At 39.6% G+C, this 23,315-nt stretch overlaps 1 protein-coding gene across 5 annotated transcripts in view; it reads right to left on the bottom strand.

Annotated features, from left to right (window-relative positions):
- Window positions 1–23,315, bottom strand: part of VAV3 (vav guanine nucleotide exchange factor 3) — a 436,513-nt gene that overhangs the window by 119,515 nt on the left and 293,683 nt on the right. For all 5 annotated transcript variants that reach the window (XM_033198397.1, XM_033198396.1, XM_033198399.1 and 2 more), the window contains 3 exons: window positions 22,996–23,097; window positions 22,586–22,686; window positions 1,599–1,624 (listed from right to left, as the gene is read on the bottom strand). In XM_033198397.1, the coding sequence (XP_033054288.1) occupies window positions 1,599–1,624; window positions 22,586–22,686; window positions 22,996–23,097 (229 nt within the window). The remainder of the gene's footprint in view (window positions 1–1,598; window positions 1,625–22,585; window positions 22,687–22,995; window positions 23,098–23,315) is intronic.

Raw genomic sequence — 23,315 nt, 5'->3', positions numbered from 1 at the left:
TATTTAGTATCACATGAAAATTATTACCCACTTCTTATTAGCATATTTTCTTTCTGTAAGCACACCCATTTCACATGACTTAATTAAAATAAAATGAAACCATCTTCCTTAGGAAAAATAATACATATATCTAAAAGGATAAGTGTTAAGTAACACTGAGTTAAAGTTCAGAACTCTACAAAGTTTCTGTCTCAATAATATAATAATAGCATGAGAAAGTGAAAGAAGGCTGCTTTGTAAGATCCTTGGCACTGCTGGAAGAATCCTGATAGCCCTAATGAAAAATCTTACCTGTCAATGAAACACTAAAGGAACTCTTTGGTTAATTTATTTTAGTTCTAAAAAAACTCACAAGGCCTATTAAAAAAAAACCACCTTGTTATGCATTCTTTGGTCTAGACTTTAGGTTCTAAAATATAGTCAACAGATGCACTGATTAGGTACATATGAGCCTCTTTATATCACACTCTTGATATCCTGTATGTTCAAAGTATGTACTTATGCAGAAAGTAGAGACAAGCACCTCTTATATTTTGCTGTACTTTTTATTATTTTTCTACATGTTAGATTAGAAACATACTAATACCACTTTTAAAGAGAGGTTTTAATTGTTAGATGTTAATTTACAAATCATAATTTTCGTCATTGTTATTTTGAAATTCTCAAATTACTGTACTTTTGATTCATATAAACTAATCACACATAGTTTGTATTTTATTTTTCTATGATTTAAAAAAATGTTTCACTATAGGCATTTGCCAGGGCGGGGGAAGGGGCAGGGAGGCAGTCAGGTAAGAAATCTGTTATTTTTGGTTGAAGGCCAAGGCAATGATTGTTTGGGAACCATTAAAATCTTTTCTGTCTGAAATTTTATAACTTTGGGGAACTCTACATAAGCAACATCGAACAACACAATTGACAGTATTTTCAACAGGAAAGTATTTAATGATACGCAACTTGCTATTTGCTTCCTACATATCCCATCATCTTTTTGTATTTTTTTAAATAACTTTTTTTATTTTGTATTTTTTAAGTAACTTTATTCTGAGAGGTAACATGGATTACATACTTGTAAGCCATTAGGAGACTCTGTGTTAAACCAAAAGGAAATGTTACCAGATCTTGATTTGATCAATAGGACGTGATAATCATCATCTTTCTGCTCTAATGGAAAAGTACTAGAAACATGGAACCACAATCTTAGATGCACAATGTTAGAATTTGCAGTAATTCTACGAAATTTCAGTAATTCGGCAAATGTCGGGCAGTGACACAACATTTCATGACAGGGGATGCATGTACCAACTTCAGGCGATAAGGGCCACCCTTCCCTCTGTACTTACAGTCCCATTTCATACACAGTCTTTGATTAAATATTCACATTTTTTCTCTACCTAAGAACTTCAGACAGTGACTGAAAATTCCTTGGATTTAACTTTTGCATTTTGTTCACAATCACTTGGTTGTTCCCTCTGTTTCTGTTTATTTCTATTTATTTTAAAAGGCGCATTTAACAGTGTAAAAGCTCAAGCCTGGTTAAGTTAGCAAACAACTTGAAATGCAAAGGTTATAAAAAATATTTAAAATGTTAATCTTACCTCTGGTAGTTTGAGTGTCCCTTGTTCTGAAAGAAATGTAAAAATTGGCATTGTCAGTGTAAAGTTATTTTGTTTGGTTAGCAACCTTAGCTTGTTCTCTGCAGAGTGGTAAAACACCACTGCTTTGTTTTCTTAACTGATACCTGTAATATATTTCCATGGTCCCTCAGGCTGGGCTAGTAATTATTTTGCAACCTTGGTTCTCTTACCCTATTGGCCTGTCAGGAAAGTGACTCACAGTTTTAAATGACTTCTAGGTTATGCTTAACTTTTCCCATTGTTTATTAAGCAATGTCAATTCTACCACATAAAGCTCCTTAAAACAGGGGCTTGCACTAAATTTATATGCATGAGAGAAAGATAAATGTAACCTTTCTTTCAACATACCTCGTTTTAAGAATCAAAAAACACTAAGCTAACAAAGGTACTGCACTGACTATGTGTAACAATTGCAAATTATACACAGTACAACATTTTGTGTGAATTCTTTTTTGTTAAGTGGCCATAACTTTTATTTTTAATTTTGGGAGAAATACAGTTTGATTTAAAGATGGAACTTAAAAAAAACTGAGTCAGGATTTATTCTAATGCTAATTTCCTTTTCATATTTAGTTTACCTCCAGAAATAGGAAGAACAATTCCTTCATTACATTTCAGTCCCTGTAAATGCCTAACGGTTACAAGGGCCCTGAGATTTTCAGATGTGTGCTATGGTAGAAGAGCAAAGGATCATTCTGGGGATAAGGGCGCACACAGCACTTGGAAAACTGGTGGGCAGCGTCTTTGCCTCCTTTCCCCATACCCAGGAGCACTTATACGTGTTCTAGCTTCTCCAGACTGACAGGAAATCCCTCATCATCATAAGCCCAGGCCTATACTTTCCCCATCCAAAATGATCCTCTAAAAAAGCATCTGAAAAGATGCCACAGAGAGCCATCAGGAGAGAAAGAGCAGGCCTAAGTGGGAGCTCTGCGGGATGTTTCTTTAAGAGATTCTAAGAAGCGCCCAGCCAGAGTTGAAGGGGAAAACTCCTGCCAGGACAGCTGACTAGCTGCCACAGATTGCTTTACACAAGAAGATTGCCTGGGGCATGGAACAGGAGGTTGGTTTGTTTTTTTCTTTTCTCTCCAGCCTTTTTTTTTTTTTTCTTTTTTTCAGGAATACTTCTGATTAATGGAAATGGAAGATCCATAGGCAGAAAGTCACCTTCAAAAGAAAAGCTAAGTCCTCATCCCTTCGTCAATTTCAAACCCCATCACCTCGGCTTTCACAAATAACTGCCTTCCATGAAGACATCTTTGCTAGCCCTGAAATCAACCTTTACAGAGGGGTATTCCTGGACAAAAAGTTACTTCATTTCTTCTTTTCCTCCCTATTGGAAACACATAATGTTTCAGAAGAAAGATTGCCCAAGAGTGCTGGTTTGGGAAGAGGTTCTATACAAGTGCCATTTGGCTGGTGCAGGCTTAGAATCCAGGTTAGGGGAACTTGGGTTCTTAAAAGAACAGCTGTGAGACTTGCTTCACTGGTTTGCCCAGAAAGACCTATATATACCAGAATATCCCTATTCCCCTACTGGTGAGTTAGAGCCTGAATTGAGAGTCATAAACTGCAGGAAGCACTAAACAGGGGGGCAGTTTAAGTTTTCCATACAAAGAGACTGAGGAAAACTTTCTACATGAGCTCCAAAATTGGGGAGACCTCAGCTCTTTTGGGTTCAGTGTTCATAAATGAGTGTGTACCTGAATTTCAATTCAAAAATAATTATTTTTTCTGATTCTTCCCAAAGAAGTGTTTTTAGGTCCTTGAGAAGTAAGTCTTTTACACATACTTTAAATGTATTGTTTGTGGCATAAAACCTATGATAACCCCACATGTCAGTAGTTGTCACACCATGTTCCATGAGGGTTCTCTGGGTGACCTCCAGGAAGAGGAAACAATGGTATTTACGGTGGTCAAGTATCTACACAGACACTTGCACCTCTTCATCAGAGGAGCAGATCCAGGAACAGAAGTCCTGCATTTCCAGGCTCTTCATATCTTGTGCAGGGTTTGGCTGCCAGGTGGTCAGCTCTTGGCATAAATGAGGATCCATCATAGAACACCAGAGGTTGTGAGACCCAGACACGGCACTGATGAGACTGGTACAACACTGGGATCAAACTAGACTTAGCTGTCTACCTTATTCAGCTATCCCTCCTTTATTTCCTCCTTGTCATTGTCTCCTGCTTTCTTCCTCTAGTGTCTCATCAAGAGAAGCAACTTCCCTCATATTTCTGATTGGGTGCATTAAGAAATGCTCTACACAAAGCCTCCTCTGTGTAACCCAGACAGGAAAAATTGAAAAGGGGCTTTGCGCTGCATGCAACTCCAAGGGCAAGAGTCCTTTAGTAGGGCTTCCCCTTTGCCTTTCTCATTGCCATCCCTTCCTGTCCTCATGGCCACCACATTTACCTTCTGCCAAGGAGAGATCTGCTGCATTCATGGATATGGCATAGAGCTGTTTGCACTCTGATCTGATCATGCTGAGTGTACCACATAAATAGTAGCTCCTGGAAGTCTGTTTTTATTTAATCATGTTTCATGGTAGGGTTCTGTAAATTTTCTAAGAATCAGTCAAAAGCCAAAGGAGTATCAGTAACTCTTACAATCTGCTGAGTTCAGAAATTCTTAGCCAGGCTCCTGTATTTATGCTTTTGTGCTTGTGACAGTGGCTATATCATTAAACAGACTGCCTCCTTTATAAACACAATCTAAACTGTCACACCCACACTAATGCAATACCCTGTTCACTGACACTAAAATAATAGTAAGGAGAGAAAGGAAAACCCAACTGCAACACTGAAAATACATATACGTTTCAAAGTAAAGCTTCATTCTAGCTGGGAAAATGGAATAAGAAACCTTTTTGTACGAAGTATTCTATGGAAAAGTTGCTCTAAGTTTTGCAGCCTGCAACCCCATTTTTACTTCCTTTTGGTATCCACCCGAAACTACTATGGTGGGCACTTAGATCTCTAGAAAACTCTGTTCATGCCTTAGTTCTGCAATAGAGTTGAGATAATTAGGGCTGATTATCATCAAATCTATTTTGGCTGTACTCTGACCTAGAAGAAAGGTTGGCTGCTGGTTGAGATGGGATGAAAAAGTCTCTTTCTGTATCTCTCTTTTTCTCCTGCGAACTTTCTTAGGATTATAATTCAATTTCTTAGGAATATAATTCAAGTTTCCAAAAGTTTTTAATCCTCAACTTATATTTACCCTGCAGCCTACTTCTCAGGTTCCTATTAATCAAACTATAAAACATTCTTCCCCTTTCAAGAACCTTTCTAGATGGTGACTCATGGGCCCTCAAGGGGTTTATACCTTGCATTCTTTCATCATGTCCCAACTGGCTTAATATAATTCTAAGAAGTGGTGTTACTGAGGTGCTTGGAGCCTTTGCAGAACTCCATCTTCAATGCCAGCACAGAGCTCAATGTACATTATCGGTGCAAGAGAAACAATTTTCACGGAAGCTTAAAATTTCAAGTGAATATTTAAACAATTTTCACTTGTTTAAATATAAAATTCAGTCCTATTTTGTTTTTCAACACAAGTGGCTCTCAATTCATACGTTATTGTATAATTTGCCTTGTCTCTTATCTGAAGTTCTATTCAGACTAAACAAATCAGTGTCCAGTAAGACCGCCTGTCTCAACAGGGGCCACAGAAAAGTAATTACCAGAACAGTTTTTGAAGGCACCCTATCATCATGACTAAAGAGCTATTTCTCTGAGACATTACAACTAAAAAACGGTTGGACTGATCAAATTTTGGAGAAGTTCACTTTCACAAATGTTATGTTCACTACAGATATACAGCAATGTTTTAAAAAGAAAATAAAGCAAACCATAAACTATAAATAATACTTAGAAAGAGGCTTTGATTTCAAGTTTTTTCAGGGGCTCTAATAGGAATACAACCATGTAATAGATTCCAGTTCACATTAATAATTATTAATGTACCATTAAACTGACCCAAATAGATGGAAGGAATAATAACTACTCAAGTATAAAATTCTCTTTATGAGTTTTAAGTAATATTATGCAGAACTGAAGTCATTTTTGGTTATGAAATCAATGATCAATCTTCAGTTCATGTAAAAGTACTGTGATAAAATGCCTAGCAGTAGAAGGCTGAAATAAAATTGTATCCTGAAAGCTTATCGTTTATGCTAAAATATACAATATGATTTACAAAGCAGCCCGATTCAGATACCAATGTGGGTGCAGGTTCTAGGTAGCAGTCTCTCAGTTTTAAACCACCAGAATACCAGAGCAACGTCCTTCCAATTAGGAGTGGCTATAGCAGCAGCAGGAGCAGCAGCTGGCCTAGATAAAAGTGCGATTAAACAGATAAGCAAATGGGGATCTGCTTCAGTTAAATATTAGGGCAGCTGAGGCTTGCATTCTCACTAAAGGAAAAGATGCATCATGCCAAAGTCGTTTGCTCCAGCAATATTTGCCTTCCAATGTTACTTTGTTTCAACGGAGAGGATGCAAAGCAAGCTATACTGGTCAATGTCAGAGTAAGAAGGGGGGATCAAAGGCGCTGAGTCATGTAGTATAGTGGGGGGAAAAGCAAATGTCCACAAAGGTTGCTGTCTGGGATTAGACCTTCGCGGTGGTGTACTGGGAGAAGGAAACGACACCCTAAAATTACATTAGCTTTGCAGTGACTTGTTCAGAGAAGCTTGCAGAGTGGAGTTCACACCTATTCATTATTAACGTTGGAAAGTTTTGGCATGCACTTCAGAGCTCCTGTATGTGTTGATCACTGAGGTTGCCATAGTGAATGTGAAGAAGTCAACTCAAGTTCAGGGAAAAGGAGAGTGGAACTGCCTGCCCTTTATATCCATGTAAATCCTCAAATGTTAAGACATAAACTAATCACCCAACCTTCAAATTTGTTTCCAAGTTGCACAGTTTGTCTTATTAACAAAATAAACTTAACACATCTTTTTTTCATACTTCAAATGTACTTGAGTTAATAATCTGTCATAATCATATATTAATACAAATGAGATGCTTCATTGAGAAATGCACTGCATTTTTGTCAAGTAATTATCATTTCCAGGGTGAACGAAGACTAGATAAATTTAAGGGATATAGAGCATGAAATATAAAAGGTTTTCCAACCCAAGGAAGACAACATCCAAAAAGGGTTAACTTGTACAAAAAGAAGTGTTAAGAGGTACTTCAAATGCTTAATAATATTTAGTCACATCCTATAACACCATTAAAAATTATATTCTGGTTGAAATAGTCCTATTATGGGAAAAAGCAACAACAACTTGATATTAAGTGCTACTCTTCTGAACTTGGTACTAAGGCGTAGACACAAAAGATGAGAAACATATTCCAAACAGCAAAGGAGCATATAATCTAACAGGGGTAGAGACAAGACACCAAATAGTCCACGTGTTTCATTACATTGTCCAGCTTCCTTTGTAGTGAGGTTGAAGCCATGTGACTAGTTTTAGCCAATGGACTTGATAAAAAATGGCACTGCTTACTTCCAGGCTGTGGGTCTGTAAATCAGCAACCCTAGAACCCATGTGTTAAGTTGGCAAAGTCACAAGATCAAACTGATCTGGGTTCCCTGATTAGAAGGGAGCTACTCTGAAGGGCCACTGAACCCGCAGTAAACAGTGCATGTGTGAGAAATAAACTTTTATTATCTTAAAGCCAATGGGACCTGGGGGTTTGTTAGTTACCACAACACAGCCTAACCTTGGCAAATGTGTAAAGCCTACACAGAAACTAAAACTAATTAGAGAACAATTTAATTCAGGCTACCATTGGATGGTCAAGGTAAGGTTAATGATTGGCAAAGAATTTGGACAGAAAGTAATGAAAGGACGGTCCTTGGAACTGTTTGGAGAAAAGGGAGCATGTTTCAGGGAGAGGAAATAGCAGGAGCCAAGTGAGAACTCTAACAACTGGATCGACTGGATCAGAAGTAGATTTTTTCTGAAAGGGAGGCATTTTTGTCATCAGGCGTTTTGTGAATTGCTTCAGTTTCTTGCTACTTATTAACCTAACCCAGGTGTCTCCTCTCGAAGGCCTAACGATCGATGCTTAGGCCATGAGCCTTTCCTTGCAAAAACACTAAAAAGGAATCTAAAAGGTCTACCTAATTTTCTATCTTTCATTCTTAAAGTACTAGCCAAGGACTCAGGTAAGGTTTTTATTCCACTTTTCCACCATCTAGTCAAGCTCTAGTCTCTATGAAGGTAGAACCAAAACCTGTACAATCCCCCACACTCTCCTGTTTCTGATTCTAAGATTATAGTGATCTTCAGGGCCCAGAAGCCCTGCTGCACTACAATTATACTCATTTGTCTGTCCATTTGTTGATCCATCCACTCACTCGACCATTCCCCACTACTTCCTTGACGTCAAAACACCAATTACATATGGTTCCTATCATTGAGAGGCCTGCAGTCTAATTGAAGAGATGAACATAGAGTCAATTATAATAAATGTGATAAAAGTAAATATATGATGTCAGGGGAGCACAGAGGACTGACAGACTAATAAAGCCCAGGTATGAGGAGTGTCAGAAAAGGTTTTCAGAGTGGGGGCAACATTTGCATTAAGTTTTTCAAAATGAACATCAAGTTTAGTAAACAGAAAAGAGAAGAAAAGACAGTAAAATAGAAAAACAAAATACACTTAGATACATAGACATGAAAAAAAGTAGCTGGAGAAATGTGAGTAGTTAAACAGAGTTGTGTTACAGGTTGGGGGGATGGGAGGAAGTGGTAAAAAAAATGGGCTGTACAAATTACTCAGAGCTTTGTAGGCCATATTGGAAAGCCTGGACATTATTCTGGAAGAAATATAAACTACAGTATATGAAAGAGTGAAACCATCAGACTTAATTCTAATGAAGATAATTTTATAAATTACGTAAGAATAAGATTAAGAGCAGGGAGTTAGGAAACTTTTGAGTTGTTCAAGCAAGAGACAATGAGATTTTCTGTGTATATCAACACCATTATCAATGCACTCTAGAGAGACTTAGGAGGAGAGCTAAGAAGAACAGGAAGGTGAATCAAGATGAGGAAGAGGCTGACACCCAGGTCTGTGTGAGTGTTTGGATGGTGGGCCTTTAACCAAGACAAGGCATAGGAGAGGGAAGTTTGCAGGAATAACTAATGAGGTTGATTTTAGTTATGAGACATTCGAGGTCACTGCAAGACGCATGGGACGGGATATGTAAGGAGAAGATGGAAATTTAAAATCCACACTTCAGGAAAGAAGTCTTATGCACAGATGGACCTTTATCTACCTGGGGTGTGGGGTGTAGCTAAGCCAGGAAAGTCAATCAGATTTTCAAAAGATGGCATGGGGGCATGATGGGTTGTGAAGGATAGCATCAAGGAGGATGATTAGCAGTGTTAAATGAAAGAGAAAGGTCAAGTAAGATAAGGCCTAAATGTGATGTCCTATGGATCTGTCCATTAAAAGGTAGAGTAAAAGACTATCTACCTCTCATCGAGCCCCCAGGTTACCTTATTTTGTACAACTAGTACCTCTTCTCCACTTGACCATCCCTTTGTATAAACAAGTCTGATGTTGAATAAAGATGGCATGCTCCCCCTCTTAAATTTTTTTACTATTTTTAATTGGCACATTCAAAGCCAGTGGTTTTTAATTTATTTGTCCTGCTTTGTAATCAATTACAGAACAAAGTTTAGAGAATGATGCTATTTTTTCATCAATGATATCTGTATAAGTAAGCATTATCTACAATCTGCAGGGAACTAACAGTATGACACGTATTTATGGGGTACAGTGTGAAAGTTCAATATATGTATACACAGTGTTATGACCAAATCAAGATAATTAGCATATCTATCACCTCAAACATTTATCATTTATTTGTGTTTGGAATATTCAAAATCTGCTCTACTGGCTACTTGAAAATATACAATAAATTGTTGTTAATTATAGTCAGCCTATAGTGCTATAGGACACTATAACTTATTCTTCCCATCTGGGTGTACTTCTGTATCCATTAACCAACCTCTGCCTACTCCCCTTTTTGGAACTGCCTTTCATGCCAACTATCCAATGTTTATAACAACTCCTACTAGTCACAGCTTTCTTGATCACAAGTGGACTCCTGACCCACATTGATCAAATAAGGATCTCTTTTTGTTGCTTGAGAATATAGACTATGTTAAACATTATTGCTATAAAGTTCTGTAAAGCAGGGGTGAATTTCAAACCACCTATGATTTAATGTTATGGGGGAGTCTGAACTATGTAAACATTTGAGTTTGTCTTAAGTCAGTAGTACTCACTTGCTTTCAATTTGGCTGTTGAAATGATTTCCCTCAAAGTCAAGTTCTGCTGAAATTATACTACACTCTTCTCCATGCAAAAGCCCTATTCAAGTAAACTATGTCTCCATTCCCTGGATATATCTTATCACTTTTCCTGCCCTCCCCTACACCCACATTTCCCCCAAATCCTATGCCAGTCATGAAAAACTATATTACTGAACTGCAGCAAGCAATTATTCCTGGATGCCCAAAACAAAGGATCACACAAGGCTTAAGTCAATGTTGAGCTTGAGAAGCTGAGAAGCAGCTCATAAAGTCTAGCTTGCCCAAGACTTCAAAATAGTACCTACTTTACCACACTCACATCAGACCTACCAAGCTCAAACTCACACTTTACCCACGGTTACCACCTATACCAGAGCAAGAAGGAATGAGTGTGAAGAGAAGATGCCATGGCTTCCAGTTTTCAGAAGGTACAGGCTACTGATGGAGCGATACAGTGATTCTTCCCCCTGAAGACATGGCCCCTTCTAAGGGCTACCCAGCAAACCCTGATCTGACAGTAAAAACAGGAAGCCTCCTAGGCAGGTCCTTACCATTTCATACCACTAATGAACTATAAGCATTCGGTGTTACTGGTCTCTCAAAATCTTGAGCAGGAAAGAACTTAAAAGAAGGAGAGAGGGAGAGAAAGGGCACCAATGTATAAAACAGAAGGGGAATGGAGGTCAATGGAAATATGCAAAGCAGGGAAAGAATCAAAAAAGCAAGGGAATATGTTACAGACTCCAAAAAGCAAATTTAGCCAGAGGTTTTAAAAAAACATTTTCCTGCTTTGTAATGAATTACATAACAAAGTTTAGAGAATGATGCTACTTTTTAATTGATGATATCTAAGTAAGCATTATCTACAATCTGCAGGGCTCTAACATTATTATTCTTAGTTATCTTATTTTCATACATTTATGACCTTGTTTCTTCATCTTAAAATAAGAGGCCCTAGAACTGAATGTGTCTCAAGTCCATCCGGCCTTGAGAATTTCCCTGGGAAGAAGGTAGGTATGGTACCCAGGGATGCACGACTTCTTGCAGCACTATAGAACATTCAAACCTAAAAACATTTGGTAGTTACTAATTTAATTTAAAAGTGTTTTGCCTAAAAAGCCATTAGAAAATCACTCCCTTTCACTGAGAAAGGCAAGCCCATGATTACTTGCTAGGATTCAGTACTGGGCTTTTGACACATCTGACATATTATCATCACAGCTTATTCACATAACTGGTAGCAGAGCCCAGTGGTGAGAACAAACTCAGGGGCTGATCTGCCTGGATTTGAATCTTGGTTGTACTAAATAAGTAACTTAGACAGATTGCATATTTCTCTGTGCCTTGGTTTCTCATCTGTAAGATAAGTATATCGATAATACTGACTTCACAGAATTTACATAGGAGTAAATAAGTTAACAGTGGTAAACTTAATACAAATGGTCCCCAATTTTGGATGGTTCATTTATGATTTTTCCACTTTACAATGGTATGAAAGTCACAAGCATTCAGTAGAAACTAGACTTTAATATTTGAATTTTGATATTTTCCCAGGCTAGCAAAATGCCCAATGAGACTCTCTCATGATGCCAGGCAGCAGCAGCTAGCCACAGCTACCAGTCAGCCACGAAATCACAAGGAGAAGCAAACAATACAGTGTACTGTGTTGTCAGATGATTTTGCCCAACTGTATTTCAAGTGCTGTGAGCATGTTTAAAGTAGGATAAACACAGCTATAATGTGCAATAGGCTAGGTGCGCTGAATGCAGTTTTGACTTACTATAGTTTCCACTTACAACGGCTTCATCAGGACATAACCCCATCATTAATGGAGGAGCATCTGTACCGAGAATAGTAACTGGCACTAAATAGGGGTATTTATTTAAAAAGATTTTAGGCCGGGCGCGGTGGCTCAAGCCTGTAATCTCAGCACTTTGGGAGGCCGAGGCGGGCGGATCACGAGGTCAGGAGATCGAGACCATCCTGGCGAACACTGTGAAACCCCGTCTCTACTAAAAAATACAAAAAACTAGCCGGGCGAGGTGGCGGGCGTCTGTAGTCCCAGCTACTCGGGAGGCTGAGGCAGGAGAATGGCGTGAACCCGGGAGGCGGAGCTTGCAGTGAGCTGAGATCCAGCCACTGCACTCCAGCCCCGGCGACAGAGCAAGACTCCGTCTCAAAAAAAAAAAAAAAAAAAAAAAAAAAAAAAGATTTTAAAATCTAAGTGCTATTATTGGCCCCCTGTTTTATAAGGTGTTAGTCCATTCTCACACTGCCAGAAAGAAATACCTGAGACTGGGCTATTCATAAAGAAAAGAGGTTTAATTGACTCACAGTTTCACATGGCTGGGGAGGTTTCAGGAAACTTACAATCATGGCAGAAGGCAAAGGAGGCAAGTCTTCCATGGAGGCAGGCAAGAGAGCAAGCTAGAGCCGGGAAAACTGCCTTATAAAACCATCAGATCTCCTGAGAACTCGGTCACTATCATGAGAACAGCATGGGGAAAATGGCCCCATGATCCAATCGCCTCCCTCCCTTGACATGTGGGGATTACGGGGATTACAAGTTGAGATGAGATTTGGGTGGGGACACAGAGCCAAACCATATCATTCTGCCGCTGGCCCCTCCCAAATCTCACATCCTCATATTTCAAAACACAATCATGCCTTCCCAACAGTCCCCCACAGTCTTAACTAATTTCAGCATTAACTCAAAAGTCCACAATTCAAAGTCTCATCTGAGACAAGGCAAGTCCCTTCCACCTATGAGCCAGTAAAATAAAATATAAGTTAGTTCCTTCCAAGATACAATGGTGGTATAGGCATTGAGTAAATACACCTGTTCCAAATGGTCAACTGGTTCCAAATTGGTCAAAACAAAGGGTCTACAGGCCCCAAGCAAGTCTGAAATCCAGCAGGGCAGTCACCTCTGACTCCATGTCTCATATACAGGTCACACTGATGCAAGAGGTAGGTGCCCAGGGTTTTGGGCAACTCTGTCCCTATGGCTTTGCAGGGTACAGCCCCACTCCTGGCTGCTCTCACTGGCTGGCAATGATTGTCTGCACGTTTTCCAGGCACACAGTACAAACTGTGGGTGGATCTACCATTGTGGAATCTGGAGGACCGTGGCCCTCTCCTCACAGCTCCACTAGGCAGTGGCAGTGGGGACTCTGTGTGGGAGCTCCAACCCCACATTTCCCTTCTGTACTGCCCTAGCAGAGGCTCTCCATGAGGGCCCTGCCCCTGCCCCTGCCCCTGCAGCAGACCACTGCCTGGACATCCAGACATTTCCATATATCCTCTGAAATCTAAGGAGAGCTTCCCAAAGCTCGATTCTTTCTCTCTCCCTCTCTCTCCTTTTTTTTTAAGTTGTGATAACAGATTTTATTCAGGAACAATTGCAAAGGAGAAGGAAATCCAGGTTCAATTTCAAATACATCATGGACAAGTGGAGATTTATAGCCAAGGAGGAGGGTGAGGTCAGTGGATGGAAAATTACTGAGAGGAAACATCAGATATAAGGGGGATTCTGGCTAAACTGACTTGATAGGATTCTTGGTGAAGGTGGGCCAGAATGATCACATACCAAAGGTTATGGGGATGAGGAATTTGAAAAACCACCTTCAGTTCTTTGAAAATCTGCTGTCCATGTCACTACATTTAAATTATAAGTGCAAGTGAGTTGTTGGCAATGCAGCATGCCAAAGCTGAGTTAAACAGCTAGGAAAACTCTACAGATAAGAATCCTTTTTTTTAAAATCAAATTTTGTCAATAAGTATTCTTGAAAAGGTGAGCTTACAAAAGCCAAAGTGATTGAATATTGTTTCACGGTCTATGCAGTCAATTTTCATCTTCCTTATGGCCTGAAGACAAGTGGCCACGAGCAATGCGCACTTTTTAAAGTTTTATTTTATTTATTTCATTTTATTGTAAGTTCCAGGGTACATGTGCAGGATGTGCAGGTTTGTTACACAGGGAAATGGGTGCCATGGTGATCTGCTGCACCTACCAACGCATCACATAAGAATTAAGTGCAGCATGCATTAGTTATTTTTCCTGATGCTCACCTTTCCCCCGTCCTGCCGACAGACCCCAGTGTGTGTTGTTCCCCTCCCGTGTCCATGTGTTCTCATTGTTCAGCTCTCACTTATGAGTGAGAACATGTGGTGTTTGGTTTTCTGTTCCTGCATTAGTTTGCTGAGGATAATGGCTTCCAGCTGCATCCATGTCCCTACAAAGGACGCAAACTCATCCTTTTTTATGGCTGCATAGTATTCCATGGTGTATATGTGCCACATTTTCTTAATCCAATCTGTCACAGATGGACATTTGGGTTGATTCCAAGTCTTTGCTATTGTGAATAGTGCCACAATAAACATACATGTGCATGTGTCTTTGTAGTAGAATAATTTATAATCCTTTGGGTGTATACGCAGTAGTGGGATGGCTGGATCATATGGTACATCTAGTTCTAGATCCTTGAGGAATCGCCATACTGTTTTCCATAATGGTTGAACTAGTTTACAATCCCACCAACAGTGTAAAAGTGTTCCTATTTCTCCACATCCTCTCCAACACCTGTTGTTTCCTGACTTCTTAATGATTGCCATTCTAACTGGTGTGAGATGGTATCTCATTGTGGTTTTGATTATTTATTTCTCTGATGGCCAGTGATGATGAGCATTTTTTCATGTGTCTGTTGGCTGTATGAATGTCTTCTTTAGAGAAATGTCTGTTCATATCCTTTGCCCACTTTTTGATGGGGTTGTTTTTTTCTTGCATATTTGTTTGAGTTCTTTGTAGATTCTGGATATTAGCCCTTTGTCAGATGAGTAGATTGCAAAAATTTTCTCCCATTCTGTAGGTTGCCTGTTCACTCTGATGGTAGTTTCTTTTGCTGTGCAGAAGCTCTTGAGTTTAATTAGATCCCATTTGTCAATTTTGGCTTTTGCTGCCGTTGCTTTTGGTGTTTTAGACATGAAGTCCTTGCCCATGACTATGTCCGGAATGGTACTACCTAGGTTTTCTTCTAGGGTTTTTATGGTATTAGGTCTAACATTTAAGTCTCTAATCCATCTTGAATTAATCTTCGTATAGGGAGTAAGGAAAGGATCCAGTTTCAGCTTTCTACTTATGGCTAGCCAATTTTCCCAGCACCATTTATTAAATAGGGAATCCTTTCCCCATTTCTTGTTTCTCTCAGGTTTGTCAAAGATCAGATGGCTGTAGATGTGTGGCATTATTTCTGAGGACTCTGTTCTGTTCCATTGGTCTACATCTCTGTTTTGGTACCAGTACCATGCTGTTTTGGTTACTGTAGCCTTGTAGTATAGTTTGAAGTCAGGTAGCGTGACGCCTCCAGCTTTGTCCTTTTGGCTTAGGATTGTCTTGGCAATGCAGGCTCTTTTTTGGTTCCATATGAACTTTAAGCAGTTTTTTCCAATTCTGTGAAGAAACTCATGGTAGCTTGATGGGGATGGCATTGAATCTATAAATAACGTTGGGCAGTATGGCCATTTTCACGATATTGATTCTTCCTATCCATGAGCATGGTATGTTCTTCCATTTGTTTGTGTCCTCTTTGATTTCACTGAGCAGTGGTTTGTAGTTCTCCTTGAAGAGGTCCTTGACATCCCTTGTAAGTTGGATTCCTAGGTATTTTATTCTCTTTGAAGCAATTGTGAATGGAAGTTCATTCCTGATTTGGCTCTCTGTTTGTCTGTTACTGGTGTATAAGAATGCTGTTGATTTTTGCACATTAATTTTGTATCCTGAGACTTTGCTGAAGTTGCTTGTCAGCTTAAGGAGATTTTGGGCTGAGACAATGGGGTTTTCTAAATATACAATCATGTCATCTGCAAACAGGCCAATTTGACTTCTTCTTTTCCTAACTGAATACCCTTGATTTCTTTCTCTTGCCTGATTGCCCTAGCCAGAACTTCCAACACTATGTTGAATAGGAGTGGTGAGAGAGGGCATCCCTGTCTTGTGCCAGTTTTCAAAGGGAATTTTTCCAGTTTTTGCCCATTCAGTATGATATTAGCTGTGGGTTTGTTATCAATAGCTCTTATTATTTTGAGGTACGTTCCATCCATACCGAATTTATTGAGCGTTTTTAGCATGAAGGGCTGTTGAATTTTGTTAAAAGCCTTTTCTGCATCTATTGAGATAATCATGTGGTTCTTGTCTTTGGCTCTGTTTATATGCTGGATTACGTTTATTGATTTGCGAATGTTGAACCAGCCTTGCATCCCAGGGATGAAGCCCACTTGATCACGGTGGATAAGCTTTTTGATGTGCTGCTGAATCCGGTTTGCCAGTATTTTATTGAGGATTTTGGCATCGATGTTCATCAGGGATATTGGTCTAAAATTCTCTTTTTTTGTGTGTCTCTGCCAGGCTTTGGTATCAGGATGACGTTGGCCTCATAAAAAGAGTTAGGGAGGATTCCCTCTTTTTCTATTGATTGGAATAGTTTCAGAAGGAATGGTACCAGCTCCTCCTTGTACCTCTGGTAGAATCAGCTGTGAATCCATCTGGTCCTGGACTTTTTTTGGTGGGTAGGCTATTAATTATTGCCTCAATTTCAGAGCCTGCTATTGGTCTATTCAGGGATTCAACTTCTTCCTGGTTTAGTCTTGGGAGAGTGTAAGTGTCCAGGAAATTATCCATTTCTTCTAGATTTTCTAGTTGATTTGCGTAGAGGTGTTTATAGTATTCTCTGATGGTAGTTTGTATTTCTGTGGGGTCGGTGGTGATATCCCCTTTATCATTTTTTATTGCGTCTATTTGATTCCTCTCTCTTTTCTTCTTTATTAGTCTTGCTAGCAGTCTGTCAATTTTGTTGATCTTTTCAATAAACCAACTCCTGGATTCACTGATTTTGTGGAGGGTTTTTTGTGTCTCTATCTCCTTCAGTTCTGCTCTGATCTTAGTTATTTCTTGCCTTCTGCTAGCTTTTGAATGTGTTGCTCTTGCCTCTCTAGTTCTTTTAATTGTGATGTTAGAGTGTCAATTTTAGATCTTTCCTGCTTTCTCTTGTGGGCATTTAGTGCTATAAATTTCCCTCTACATACTGCTTTAAATGTGTCCCAGAGATTCTGGTATGTTGTATCTTTGTTCTCATTGGTTTCAAAGAACATCTTTATTTCTGCTTTCATTTCGTTATGTACCCAGTAATCATTCAGGAGCAGGTTGTTCAGTTTCCATGTAGTTGAGTGGTTTTGATTGAGTTTCTTAGTCCTGAGTTCTAGTTTGATTGCACTGTGGTCTGAGAGACAGTTTGTTATAATTTCTGTTCTTGTACATTTGCTGAGGAGTGCTTTACTTCCAATTATGTGGTCAATTTTGGAAGAAGTGCGATGTGGTGCTGAGAAGAATGTATATTCTGTTGATTTGGGGTGGAGAGTTCTATAGATGTCTATTAGGTCCGCTTGGTCCAGAGATGAGTTCAATTCCTGGATATCCTTGTTAACTTTCTGTCTCGTTGATCTGTCTAATGTTGACAGTGGAGTGTTGAAGTCTCCCATTATTATTGTATGGGAGTCTACGTCTCTTTGTAAGTCTCTAAGGACTTGCTTTATGAATCTGGGTGCTCCTGTATTGGGTGCATATATATTTAGGATAGTTAGCTCTTCCTGTTGAATTGATCACTTTACCATTATGTAATGGCCTTCTTTGTCTCTTTTGATCTTTGATGGTTTAAAGTCTGTTTTATCAGAGACTAGGATTGCAACCTCTGCTCTTTTTTGTTCTCCATTTGCTTGGTAGATCTTCCTCCATCCCTTTATTTTGAGCCTATGTATGTCTCTGCATGTGAGATGGGTCTCCTGAATACAGCAGACTGATGGGTCTTGACTCTTTATTCAGTTTGCCAGTCTGTGTCTTTTAGTTGGAGCATTTAGTCCATTTACATTTAAGGTTAATATTGTTATGTGTGAACTTGATCCTGCCATTATGATATTAACTGGTTATTTTGCTTGTTAGTTGATGCAGTTTCTTCCTAGCCTCGATGGTCTTTACACTTTGGCATGTTTTTGCAATGCCTGGTACCGGTTGTTCCTTTCCATGTTTAGTGCTTCCTTCAGGGTCTCTTGTAAGGCAGGCCTGGTGGTGACAAAATCTCTAAGCATTTGCTTATCTGTAAAGGATTTTATTTCTCCTTCACTTATGAAACTTAGTTTAGCTGGATATGAAATTCTGGGTTGAATTCTTTTCTTTAAGAACGTTGAATATTGGCCCCCACTCTCTTCTGGCTTGTAGAGTTTCTGCCGAGAGATCTGCTGTTAGTCTGATGGGCTTCCCTTTGTGGGTAACCTGACCTTTCTCTCTGGCTGCCCTTAAGACTTTTTCCTTCATTTCAACTTTGGTGAATCTGGCAATTATGTGTCTTGGAGTTGCTCTTCTGGAGGAGTATCTTTGTGGCGTTCTCTGTATTTCCTGAATTTGAATGTTGGCCTGCCACTAGGTTGGGGAAGTTCTCCTGGATGATATCCTGAAGAGTGTTTTCCAACTTGGTTCCATTTTCCCCTTCCTTTCAGGCACCTCAATCAGACGTAGATTTGGTCTTTTACATAATCCCATACTTCTTGCAGGCTTTGTTCATTTCTTTTTCTTCTTTTTTCTCTTGTTTTCTATTCTCGCTTCATTTCATTCATTTGATCCTCAATCGCTGATACTCTTTCTTCCAGTTGATCGAGTCGGTTACTGAAGCTTGTGCATTTGTCACGTATTTCTCGTGTCATGGTTTTCATCTCTGTCATTTCGTTTATGACCTTCTCTGCATTAATTAGTCTAGCTGTCAATTCTTCCACTCTTTTTTCAAGATTTTTAGTTTCTTTGCGCTGGGTACGTAATTCCTCCTTTAGCTCTGAGAAGTTTGATGGACTGAAGCCTTCTTTTCTCATCTCGTCAAAGTCATTCTCTGACCGGCTTTGGTCCGTTGCTGGCGATGGGCTGCGCTCCTTTGCAGGGGGAGATGCGCTCTTATTTTTTGAATTTCTAGCTTTTCTGCCCTGCTTTTTCCCCATTTTTGTGGTTTTATCTGTCTCTGGTCTTTGATGATGGTGATGTACTGATGGGGTTTTGGTATAGGTGTCCTTCCTGTTTGATAGTTTTCCTTCTGACATTCAGGACCCTCAGCTGTAGGTCTGTTGGAGATTGCTTGAGGTCCACTCCAGACCCTGTTTGCCTGGGTATCAGCAGCAGAGGTTGCCGAAGATAGAATATTGCTGAACAGCAAGTGTACCTGTCTGATTCTTCCTTTGGAAGCTTCCTCTCAGGGGTGTACTCCACCCTGTGAGGTGTGGGGTGTCAGACTGCCCCTGGTGGGGGATGTCTCCCAGTTAGGCTACTCAGGGGTCAGGGACCCACTTGAGCAGGAAGTCTGTCCCTTCTCAGATCTCAACCTCCGTGTTGGGAGATCCACCGCTCTCTTCTAAGCTGACAGACAGTCGTTTGCATCTGCAGAGGTTCTGCTGCTTTTTTGTTGTTGTTGTTTATTTGTGCCCTGTCCCCAGAGGTGGAGTCTAGGGAGACAGGCAGGTTTCCTTGAGCTGCTGTGAGCTCCACCCAGTTCGAGCTTCCCAGCGGCTTTGTTTACCTACTTAAGCCTCATCAATGGCGGGCGCCCCTCCCCCAGCCTCGCTGCTGCCTTGTGGTTAGATCACAGAGTGCTGTGTTAGCAATGAGGGAGGCTCCATGGGCGTGGGACCCTCCTGGCCAGGTGTGGGATATATTCTCTTGGTGTGCCCGTTTGCTTAAAGCGCAGTATTGGGGTGGGAGTTACCCAATTTTCCAGGTGTTGGGTGTCTCAGTTCCCCTGGCTAGGAAAAGGGATCCCCTTCCCCCTCCGCTTCCCAGGTGAGGCGATGCCTCGCTCTGCTTCAGCTCTCGCTGGTCGGGCTGCAGCAGCTGACCAGCACCGACTGTCCAGCACTCCCTAGTGAGATGACTCCAGTATCTCTGTTGAAAATGCAGAAATCACCGGTCTTCTGTGTCGCTCGCGCTGGGAGTTGGAGACTGGAGCTGTTCCTATTCGGCCATCTTGCTCCGCCCCCCGCATTTTCCAGTATCTTTATAGCATTGTCCCCAACTCCTGGTACCAATTTACTGTATTAGTCCATCCCCCACTGCTATAAGGTAATATCTGAGACTGGGGAATTTATAAAGAAAAGAGATTTAATTCACTCACAGTTGCACATAGCTGGGGAGGCCTCAGGAAACTTACAATCATGGCAGAAGGTGAGGCAGGTACATCTTACATGGTGGCAAGCAAGAGAGAAACAGCAAGAAACACTGCTTATAAAACCATGAGTTCTCATGAGAACTCACTCACTAACATGAGAACAGCATGGAGGAATCCCCATGATCCAATCCTCTCCTACCTGGTCCCTCCCTTGACATGTGGGAATTATGGGGATTACATTTCAGGATGAGATTTGGGTGGGAACACAGAGCCAAACCATATCATAAGGGAAGAAACTATTACTTACAACGGGTAAGTAAATGGAGTTCAAAGTCACCCAGGGAGTAAATTGTGAAGCTAGGATTCAAACAGACCAAGACTCCAGAGCTTGTAGATTTTACTGCCATAGACAAAATGACTTATGTAAGGACAGAGTACATTGAAATAATTACCTAGGAACAGACACTGGGAATATATGACTCCTCTATTTGACTAGACTAGGAATTTTCAATGATTTCCTATTGCCTTTCATAATGTAAAAATTTAAAATTTTATGTTCTTTTCATGCCATACTTGTATATTATTTTAAAGTTTGGTGCTCATTACCTTTCCCATCCACATGTACTCCAAATCATAAAAACAACAAAAATACTAAATAACCCCACGTCTTTCAAAAAAAAAAATGACTTTTCACTATGTCACCTTAGATTAAAATAGTAAGTTCTTACTTTGCTAAGGTATTGTGTAAGAATCAACATTATCTCACTGGATCCTCATCATAATCGTCTAATTTACAAGATGAATAAACAAAAGCTCAGAATATTTAAGTAAATTCCCCAAGCTGACATAGCTAGCAAATGGCAAAGCTAGGTTTTCAACCATCTCTGCTTGACTCTAAACTATTCTCCTACACTATTTCCTTTAGAACCATGCCAACTATGGGATCATTTTACATTCTTCACAGGCATCATCTCATCAAGACAGGGCCTTGGGATTTATATAAACATTAGCCTACTATGAGCAAATAACATGTTAACTGTCTCCAAAGAGATTAAAGAATGGGACATATAAAGATGGAACAACAAAAATTCAAGTGATAAACTGTATCAGGATGACAAAGAATAACATCAATAATTTTTATTTCTATTATATTTTACAACATTGTAAACTGTTTCTGACCTTCTGACAGAAGTAAGAAGTAAGTTTATTTAACAGCCCTTGAGTAAACTGCATAAGCAATCTGACCCCCATCAGTAAATGTGCAGGGCCATTCTGAAGACGGAATGAGTTCATGCAAGAAGATGCCCAGTAGAGCACCCAGGCAGGGCAGGCACAGTGTAGGTGCTCAACTCATGCCAAGATCTGTCACTTTACAGCTGCTCATGCCTAGCACAAAGAACGGCACACAGGGTCCTTTTAAAATGTCTGAGAGGCATGTGCTATGATCTCAGTCTTCTCTTAGGATTCACCTTTCCTACAATTGCCTATTTTCTGAACTCACCTCTGAAATGAGCTATTCTCTGTTTCACTCTTTTTCACATTATCCAAAATAATTCAATGTCCACCTTTTCCTTTGGGAAAATCAAAGGTTGACATGGCTACCTTTTGAACTCAAGCTGTTAAAGATCCCTTTTTGTGTTCAAAAGTTTTACTGATTTTGAAAGGTCTTATTGATAAAAACACAGAGAAACTCAGGGGAAGAGGACAAAGAGAAAAAAGAAGAAAGAGAAAGAATAAAGAAGCCAGAAAAGAAAGAGAAGGAAGAGAGCCCAAGAGGAGCAGAGAGAGAGGCAATAGGCTACTGAATGCATAATTGCCAGCAGTCTTAGAAACTAGCTCATGTAACAATCATACAGCATTATTTTTTAAAAACCAAGGGGAAAATATTTACAAAAACCCCAAAAGATATATGCTCTTTGTTAAGTGCTGCAAAATGACAATGTATTCAATTCATTAATTCATGAATTAGTCTGTGTGATATTTACTTCTGGTGCCATTAGCATTCCTGAGCTAAATATTTAAAAGAATAGAAAGGAAATTTAAGAACTAAAGACAGAAGAATATATTCTTTCTGTTGTTTTTGTTACTCTATTTTTGGCTATATTTGTATGGTTTTAGTTATTTATTTAGGGCTTTTAATGAAATGAGTGACATGAAACCATCCAACTCCCTCTTGAAGACCTCTGTCTCCAAGGTATGTATGAAAGTCACACAAATTTTAAATAATTTAAAACAAAGTTACGTAGAAAACTCATGTAAATTTTAATCATTTTTCTAATTGTGCTTATAAATAATAGTTTCAAAAGCAGATATGTTACAATAAACACATATTCAGAGTAAATTAGGCCTTAATTATGTTTAGCAAATTTTATGTCCTCATTAAAAAGAGAATCGCAACAATAAACATGACTTACCACCAGAATTAACTCGGCCACAATTGTCTACTCTTCCCAAACACTCTTTGTGTGCTCTCGCTCCACACTTAAAACATAAATAGCCTTGATAAAATGTTCCCCTGAAAGGTGAAATAAGAGAGTGGTATATTAAATGGTGCAAAATTCTGCCCATAGGAAATTAGTGCAAGAAGGTGAAAAAGAGTATTAACAGTGCTCTTCAAGGTACTCCCTCAGTAGAGGGAGAGGAGCTTGCCAGAGCTTCTGAAAGGACTGTCCAGGCAGAAAGCCTGGCAAAGATTTGTGGGATCCAGACTGCTAAGGCAAAATCCCCACTTTCGAACCTATTGGCTGGAAGGTTAGAAAAGTCTGAAACACTTAACAATTATAGCAGTTGCTTTAAACTGAAAACCAAGACTGAGCAGGCTTACCTCAGGAGCATCTGGCAGACTTTGCAGGATGTGACTCGAGTGAAGGTGTGCATCTTGAAGTCGTGGAAATTGGAGTCTGCATAGTCTGGCCTTATGTTAGACCTATAAAAAGGAAAAAAATAACTTTCTATAGAAAGTTTCACAACAAAGCTGCAATTTAGTCATCTAAACCCTAAATTCATCAAAATGACATCAGGTAGAGAACTGGTTCAAGCAAAACGACTATTAAATGTGCAATATTTTCTAAGCCAAAAGTATGCTATGCATTAAAATATGTACCAAATTCTGGTTGTGTGGAACAAGCAACCTGGAAGGGCATA

The sequence above is a fragment of the Trachypithecus francoisi genome, unplaced genomic scaffold (genome assembly GCF_009764315.1).
Source record: "Trachypithecus francoisi isolate TF-2019V2 unplaced genomic scaffold, Tfra_2.0 Lachesis_group5, whole genome shotgun sequence".
In the NCBI taxonomy this organism is placed as follows: Eukaryota; Metazoa; Chordata; class Mammalia; order Primates; family Cercopithecidae; genus Trachypithecus; species Trachypithecus francoisi.
The sequence above is the reverse complement of the archived record's forward strand: the minus strand, read 5'-3'. Positions and strand labels throughout refer to the sequence as shown.